The 9,510-nt window shown below is 32.7% G+C and overlaps 1 protein-coding gene across 2 annotated transcripts in view; it reads right to left on the bottom strand.

Moving 5' to 3' along the window:
- Nucleotides 1-2,954: 2,954 nt before the first annotated feature.
- The window catches only part of pip4k2ab (phosphatidylinositol-5-phosphate 4-kinase, type II, alpha b), a 68,462-nt gene continuing 61,906 nt past the window's right edge, over nt 2,955-9,510 (bottom strand). The window contains exon 10 of one of the 2 annotated variants that reach the window (XM_087240762.1): nt 2,955-8,131. In XM_087240762.1, coding sequence (XP_087096888.1) covers nt 8,051-8,131 — 81 coding nt within the window. In that variant the 3' untranslated portion in view covers nt 2,955-8,050. The remainder of the gene's footprint in view (nt 8,132-9,510) is intronic. The other variant, XM_087240761.1, reaches the window with a different exon arrangement.

Below are 9,510 nucleotides of genomic sequence, written 5' to 3'. Positions count from 1 at the left end.
ACGCAGATCTCTGATTCAGCAGGTATACTTGCGCGAAGTTAAACCTTTTGAGATTTGCTTTCTAAATTAAAAACAATAACCGGATAATGTGTAAAAAATATTGAGAAGACGTTTTAAAAAAATATTTTACTAAATGTAAACACAATTTCGTTAAATTCAAACGTCATATTTTTTTAGACCGAGCTGTTCTGTATTAAGTTGACTGATTGTTTGAAAACCATACATTAGCATACTCTTCAATTGAACTTCCTACCCTCATGTGTAAATAGCCTACATGTGTAAATATGTGCATATTGTGCACATAAAAAGCATAATTAAACATGGCAATGTTCAAAGTATTACTTATGCAAAGCGCTTCTAGATTTTTAAATCTTTATCTTAATCGATCAATATGACATTGTACGGGAGCGCGATGCGCCCTCGTGTGGTTATAAGCATCTAATGCATCAACAACAATGAAATACACATTTCTTATAATCACTTAAACTTTTAAAATATTAGGTATAAATTATATATATATATATATATATATATATATATATATATATATATATATATATATATATATATATATATATATATATATAATTTGTACATATCTTCTGTTTAAACCTTTGGAATTTTAAGTTTAAATTCAAGTAGGCCAAAACTTAAAATATATCCGGTATATATGATAAAAAACCACATCAAACCAAATGAACAAGTCGATTGTATATGCATAGAAAGCATGCTAAATAGCCTATAAGTAAAGTGTAAAGGCTTTACTATATTTTACATTTCAAGAAAAACTCATTGAATCTAAATACCAATAATGTTATGAGAACTATATTAAATCCTTTGTCTATTCATGGATTTAAGGAAGAACACAGTAAAATGTAAAACCTTTCAGGGGAAGCACTTAGTATATTTTTAATGGTTTGTCTTGTGCAGGGAGGTTTTGACATAATACACAAATATTATACAAACATTAATCAAGCTTTATTGAGCAATGCTTATGGGACAGAGTGCTTTTAAATAGTTTAGGCCTACAGCACATACACACAAGAGCTGCACATGTTCATGACGCACAAAACATTTATGACAAGTAGGCTGACAACCCATAATCCTGACAAAGTTTTTAAAAGGGCTCACGTTTTCTTCACTTTGTTTCTCTTTCTCAAACATTAAAGTATCAAACTCACACTGTACCATCGACATGGAAGAATGTTTTTTTTTTCATCTTACAACACATCAGATAACTTTATACAATTTCAGACATGGTGAAGTCTTTTTTTCCCCAAAAAGCCAACATAAATGGCTTCTTTGGGATTGAAATGTGCTGTACAGACACTCTCCAGCAGGAGTTTGTGTTCACAAAGCCTCTTTGTTAAGACTTCCACTCAAAAGTGTCCCATATATTAACCAGAACTGGCATTGGCTATTTTCAAATTAGTTAACTGATAGGACAGGAATTAAAATACAGCAACACATTTAGAGTTTTAACAAAATATAACTTTAAATATAACATCATTGTAGGAATCTAATCTGTAATTTAAAGGGATAGTTCACACAAAACTAAAAACTTACTGCAAATGTACTCACCCTCAAGCTATTAAAGACTTTTTCTTCAGTATAATATTAAAGAGCATTGTATTTATTTAATTATTCTGCATTTTATTTGAGTTTTTTGCTGAAACCGTCTGGAGTCCTTCACTTAAAAATGACTTTAGCTTCTTGTTCAAACTACTTATTTAAAATGAGTTGAAATAACACAATTATTTTGTGTGGTTTTTAAGACAGCTTAACTGTTTTATCTTCAATCCACTTAAATTTGTAAAAACGTTGACATCTTAATGGATTTGTGTTGGGAACACATGAAGTAATTGTGTAGAACCCAGCATTTTTCAAGACCATACAGGCAAAACAAAAGAAAAACAGGTCTTATGAAGCAACATGATCAGTCCTTGCAAGAACAGTACACTGCAAAAAATGATATGATCAACTAGACAGCATGTGTTTTTAGTTCATTGTAACTTATTAAAGTTAATCATATTCCAACTTAAGTTTATACGTTACACAAGCTGTTTTATGTCAATTTAACATAATATAAGTTTGATAAACACATTAGTTTAATTTGAATGCAGTGGTGTTTTTACAGTGTAGTAATACAGCACCAAACACTATGTTATGTCATGCAATTTGAACTAAACCATGGTCAAAAGATGTCTTGTGGTTTGCCATGTTCACTCTGTATAAGTATATATGGGCAAGCTGTTCAGGTTTGTTCATATATATATTAATTATAGTGGTCAGATGTAGAATGTTTTGGTATGCTTTTATTATAAAGTATTTGAATATATTTGGGTTTTAACAAACTTGTTCTCATTCGCTATTTTTTCAAGATCTGGCAACACAAACAAATCTTTTTCTTGTTTGCATATGTTGTTGAGGTAAAAATGTTTGGTTTCGATAATTTCACTCCATAAAACCACATCTATTAATTAGTTTTTTCCATTATGTTTTTTTTTCTCTCAAAACTATCCACTTGCATTTTATGTCTCACCAAAGACCACCATTTAAAATACAAATATTCTCTAAAAGGCACCTATTTTACCCCTTTTTTCAAGATTTAAGGTGAGTATTTTGTGTCTCCAGAATGTGTTTGTAAAGGTAATCTCAAAACACCTATCAGATTATTTATTATAGCTTTCAGAATATTGAACTTTTCTGATCTGAACACACTGTAGCTGTTTTTTTGGCCTGTGCCTTTAATACTAGTTCTCCCCACACACCGTACCCACGTACATGCCAGAGTGTGCCTTAATCTCCGCCTCGGCTGTGTCAGATAACACACAGACATGAAGGAAGCAGATCCTACATAAGGTTTGTGAGAAATACTACAGTAAGAACTTTCCCAATGATTATTTGATGGATTTGTTGTGGAGTTAATTCAAGTTCATACATACACACACACAAACAGCGAACACACACAGTGCATATGTTTAACTTTGCAATATATTTAAACAGCATATGTGACAGGATACATATAATATCCACTGCTGTGGATATCGGTTGTGTTAATGTACAGAATAAACCTGATTTAACGTCCACAAACCGGGATTGAATCATCTTTTTTTGATGTGATGAAGACCGTAAAATCTCTGTAATTTATTACAAACATGCACTGTTTTAAAAACATTATAAACTTGTAAAACTCATTGTTGATCACATTTGATGATGATTGATGATCACAGAGAGTTGAACAGATTTTTGCGCACGTCCTGTCTTGTTGATATGATTATAGGTGTTACTATGAAGACATGTAAATACGCAGCTGTCAATCAATCTGTGGCCGAGGAAATCGCACTCCAACATCACGTCGGCCACAAAATGGGAGGGATTTGGATCCTATTTTAACGTCAGGAAATTAAAAAAAAGAGACTTGTTGTCTTTACATCACCCCAATATGACTGTGGACACACTATACTAACAGTTCTGTCAAACAGCTTACAAAAGATGATTTTCATCATAGGTGCTCTTTAAAGTTACTGAAGAAAAAAGGATGTCCCAAGGGTGAGCGAATTACCATAAAATCTTCACTTCTGGGTGAACCACACTTTTAATATTATTTCAGGAGTTTTGTACCATCAGGACCGCGACATTCAACCGGAACATTTGAAACACATATTTACACATCTACTGTACACAGGAACAGCAAAACCACCTTGGGATTTAACCCGTTCGCCTTTTCCCTTTTTTAGAAAATGACATTTTTCAAACGTCTCTTTTTAAAAAAATGATTCAAATACAAAATTAAATAATTCAGAGTAAAAAAGGCACACCCTCGCACAGTGTATATATGTCAACACATACAGTAGAATAACTAGGGTTACTTTTGCGAACAAAGACATTTCACAATATCTATATAGTGGTGTAATACTAAAGGTCTCTGGGGTCACAGAAAGTTGATGAGGAGAGAGCGGTATGAAGAGTAAGACCTGGAGTCAGGCGTCTTTCTCTCGCTCTTTACAGTGCAGACGCAGATTCAAGCTTCAATAAAGCGCCGGCATGACTGCGTTCAAGAAAATAACCCACTGTAAACTTGCTAATTACTGTAAAAAAAAGGGAGATACAAAATACACTACGTTTTCATTACTTCTTCTCTAATTAAGTGCTAATTAACAAAAAAAAAAAAAAACAGGCAAACTGTTGTTCTTTCACTAGGGATACAAAAGTGGCAATGCACATGTAACCCAATAGGTGCTTTACACATTCTACCAATCACTACTATTGCATGGCCCTCCATTAGGGTCACTGGTAAAACTGGAATCATTTGCATAAACATTTTGGTGCATTATATCGTGTGCAAAAACAGTTGCTTCGTACTACACATTATTATTATTATTTTTGGAGTCAACTGCAAATATTGAGCTCCTGTGCAAGACTTTACAATGCACTGCAGGCAGATCATCTACGGATCATCTAATTTTTTTGAAGCAATGAATTCAAAAGTTAAACCCGTTTGAAGTTGCATCACTTTTTACTGTTACTGTTATAAACTGGTGGTCACACATTAGGAAAATTTAGAAGTATTTGTTTTAACAATCTGTTATACTTATCAAGGCTCAAAATGTAGTCATATTGTGAATATTACAATATTTAAATGTGTTTAAAATGTCATTTATTTCTGTGATTCAAAGCTGAATTATTAGTATTAATCCCAAAGTTTTCAGTGTCTCATATAATCCTTCAGAAATGATTCTTAGAGCTAGGATTTGACCTAAAATTTCAATGAATTGAAAATTTTAACTCGATTACGATTAATGAATGATTATTTTTTTCATTTATTACATTTCAGAGTTCACTGACATGTTTTGTAGAGTAAATATGCTCACATATTACAAGTGAGAGATTTCTGAATAAAGAGTGCATTACTGGATTCTAAAATAATTGACGGAAATGAACTATTTTCAATGTGTTTTATATTGAAAGTAGAAAAGTAGCAGTATCTCTTCTAAATAAAATAACTCTTGTATATACTGTAAATAATATTTTAACTTCTGCAAACAAATACTTTCATGTAAATAATCATTTTAATGTAATGGAAATTATGCCGTCTCAAGGCATCTCTGGCGCAGCTTCCAATCCTCATCAATGTAGAGCAAAGTAAGGCTCAAGAATGAGTCCATCATCCTACTTTACCAGAGATCAGATGTGGCCGCAGTACTGTTAATCAGTCTCATCCTTTAACAGCGCATGCATTGACCAGCACAAATAATGTTTTGTACTTTTAAAAACATGAATAAAATACATTATAATATAAAATAAACATGTAATATTACAAGTAACATCCTGTCCCAAGCTGCAAATGTCAATTAACATGATTTTACTGCAGTCGGGCTTTGCGAAGGTATGAATGTAGAGTAATTTAGAGAGGTGTGTGACGCAGTTTAACTGTTTAATCCGGATTATTGTTTTTCACAAGCATGGAGGCCAAACTCAAAACTGAATTTTTATTAATTGCACAGCCTTGGTTAGTATTACGGTGAACTCATAGCGAATATAATAGTTGAAAGAGCATTACTTTATTTTGAGGTCGTTTAAATTATTGGTAGGGACATTTGCGTAATTGGTTGATATAGGTGGGGACACATCCCCTCCGTCCATGCCAATTCTATGCCCTTGCGTGTTAGGGAAAGTAATTGAAAAAATCGTCCTAGAACAATTAGATCGATTATGGATTCTGAATGTTGATTTCGATTACTTATACCAACTCTAATTCTAATATAGTTTTAAAATGTATATTTTTAAGGGGTTTATTTTATAAACAGCACTGCACTGTAAACAGGGTTTCTGCAGGTTTACTCAAGACTTTTTAATACCCTTTTAAGACCATTCTAAATCAAGTTTAATACTTATACATGTATAAACATTAAGGATTTTTAATAATAGACCAGTTGGGCCAATGTTTTTTTTGCTTGCCATAAAAATCAAATAGTTTTTTCTTAGCTGCATATTTTAACATGTCAAAACAAGAAAACACTACTGGTAAAAAGTTTGAGGGTCAGTTTTTTAAAATGTTTTTTTAAAAAGAAAATGATTCATTATTCTGTTCATCAAAGCGTCATTTATTAAATTTAAAAAAAAATTTCCATTGTTAAATACCAAGTTATTAAATATTTATCTGTTACTTGCTGTATGTAGTTTTAAATAAAATTATTACTCCAGTCATTATGGCTTTTATTACTATTACCATTAATAATAATATTACATTATTTAAGGGCATTCCTTATAACATTGATAGAATCAAACATATAATTCCTTTTTAATAATTAGATATTTACTTTTAAATCCAAATGTAGATAAACAGGAATAACAAATAACATCTGAAGTGATGTGCTTCTAAACCAGTCCTGCTTCAGCGCCAAAGCACAAACTGGATTGTTAAATAAAACAATAATCTAGCCAAAATAAAATGACAGTGAAATATTCACAGTTTCAGAAAAACTTATATTAACTTTTCATTTTTAATGTCAAAATCATTCATCGCCAGTGAGTTTCAATTTAATTACTTTAATAATTTTAATAAACAACGCAGGCTTTTACAATGTATTCGCAGAACTTGTTTCCAGATTACCTCGGAAGAACCAACTCTGTTGGAAGGCTGAGAGAACTCAGAAACTCGTTATAAGAAGGGAGATGTCTGCATATTTGTTCCAGTCTGTCAAATAAAAATTGCTTTAACTACTTTTTCTAAAATATTAAAGTTTTTTAAGTTTGCATAACCAATGACTGATCTTATCCACCCAAGACCCAAAAGTAAAAATGCACCCTATTTTTCATTTACCTGACCTGTGCATTAAAGGCAGCACCAGCAGATATTACTGAAAAATGACGTGCTCCTATTGCCCAGTGTCACCCATGTGACAGAACTCACCATGAATATTGTGAATATATTAAACATGCAAGACTATTTGCGATGGTTTCGTGAGGCATTGCAGACAAGGTATCGGTTGTCTATGCCACAATATACAAGAAGAAACTATTTGTCGTTTACGACTCCCCTCGATACCCTACATCAAGGAAATCATGACAAAATCTTGGTATCTGATCAGGGCTTAAGACACTCTAAAACTTTTTAAGACCTTGCGGTCACCCTGTGTAAAATTATTTTTCCATACTTAAATCAAACAACTCAAAAATCAAAACTGAGCAGTGACACAATTAACAATTAATCAGCTATTTTAAATATTAATATTAGGTACAAATATAATAGTTAATTAAGCAGCAAATAAGAATTTTAGAATGATTTCTGAACAATCATATGACACTAAGGACTGAAGCGATGTTTGCTTTACATGAATAAATGACATTTTTAAAATGTATTGACATCAAAAATAGTTCGCAATATAACTTTTTCAGTACTTTAGATGAAACCTTGAAAGTATTGAATAAATAAAAATAATTCTTCCAAACATCTGACCTCCAGTATATGCTTTGTAAACAGACGGATCTGATTTGAGGTACTGCCTGAAGCTAAAGAGCGATAGTGCAATAAACACTCCAATTTATGTTACTCTGACTGTGTTCATATTTGTTCAGGGCTAAATTTACTTCATAAATCCAAAAACATATATAGATATATTTTTAAACGTATTATTCAAAAGTGGACATTTTTTATCAATAACAACTCTGCAGAAAACATAAGGATAATAATAAATATTTAAGCAGCTTTGAGAATTCCAGTATGAGAATCATACCACGTAGCTGGTCACGAACAACATCACTCATATTCTCAATCAACGATATCTAACAACGAAGGTACAGAACGCTATATATGCATGACTATATCACATGTATGCCTTTTCAACCACACGGAGCCAGAAACCTACCGAACGAATCGAACGGAGGAGAAAAAAGAAAATGTAAACAAAAAAAAGATCTCGACGGATCTGAGACGTGATCCAGTGACAGAGGGGGAGAGAGAGAGAGACACTGGATCTGTTACCCTTTCCCAGGATATGAGCTCATATGTGTGACCACCTGTTTCTCCGTCTCCTTCCAGCCTCAGTTAGGACAGAATGGTGGTGATGAAATCATAAAAGCGCTTTGAGTATTGCTCAGGGTTGACCGTTGAGATCTCTGCCCCTGCCTGGAGAGAAAAACAAAGTAAAATGGTGTCAGAATTGAGGACTGGTTTAGTACCAGCATTTACCCCTTTAAACCAGGTGCTAGTGCTGCCGGTTTGGAGTTGTTTTGACTGGAGAGTCTAAGAACTGATATGCTTCTCACAGGGTGCAGCTATGATGTAACTAAACACGAGTCAATCTTTTGCCAGCAATGCTAGTGTGAAGGCACCAAGACCAGCTATGAGATCACAGAGGTCAGGAGTTCTCTATTTTGTATGTTGTATGTATGTATTGTAAGTTCTATGAATGAACTAAATTATTTAAAACTATGTTGCTGAATAAACTGATATCCCTGTTAGCAGTTAAAAGCAGTCTATAGTCCTTCATGTTGCCAGATCATTACAAGGATCATGCCAGCGAATTGTTTTTAACATTTATTAGGGACAGTTCTAGGATTTTATCCTTAGGAAGGCTCAGTCCTTGCTACTGTTACCGATAACACAAATTGTATTTTATTTTACATTCTGTTCATTCTGCATATGCATATATACACTGTAAAATTGGATAACTTAAAATAACAATTAAGTAGAAGTCCTGACTTTGTTTTCTGCAAACTCTAAAACATATTATATAATATTTTTAATCTTTGAATATGATTATTAACTCACTAATAAATACTTAATATCTTAATCAATTTTGAAGAATTATTTAGTGATGCATTTTTGATGGTTAGTTGTCACCACCTATCGGCGTAACAAAGTAATTGCATAAGACCAAAAAAAAAGTTTTTTTTCCTTATAGACATACTTTCATTATTTCATTTAATTAAAAAAAAATAATGTTTAAAGTGAAATTTCTTTTAAACAAACTTTGTTTTGGGAGGGCTATATTTGCTATAGCCCACCTAAAACGGGTCTAGAACAGGGGTGTTCAAACTCGGTCCCCCCCTAAAGGGCCACTGTCCTGGAGTGTTTTACCTTCAACCCTAATCAAACACACCTGAAACAGATAATCAAGCTCTTACTAAATATGCTAGAAACTTCCTGGCAGCTAAACTCAGCAGTACACTGGCCCTCTAGGACAGAGTTTGGACACCCTTGGTCTAGGAACTCCCCTGAGACTAATATTAGTAATATAGTAATATAATATTAGTTATATTATTGTCCTAATAAAGCCATTCCATATCCTATTTCCAAAATACAGTATTTGTATCTATTTGATGCATTTTTCTGAAAATGTTTAACTTGATTTTGGTAGCAATATCTGGCAACACTGCATCACCAACATTTAGACACATGGCAATCAAAAAGAAATGCAAGGTTAGTTTATTGCTAAAGAGGCCACTTTTTGTAAGACAAACGCAAAATATTAACAGATTGCTCCAAACTATTCATATATTATA

This window comes from Danio rerio, chromosome 2 (genome assembly GCF_052040795.2).
Source record: "Danio rerio strain M-AB ecotype USA chromosome 2, GRCz13ab, whole genome shotgun sequence".
Lineage (NCBI taxonomy): Eukaryota > Metazoa > Chordata > Actinopteri > Cypriniformes > Danionidae > Danio > Danio rerio.
The sequence above is the reverse complement of the archived record's forward strand: the minus strand, read 5'-3'. Positions and strand labels throughout refer to the sequence as shown.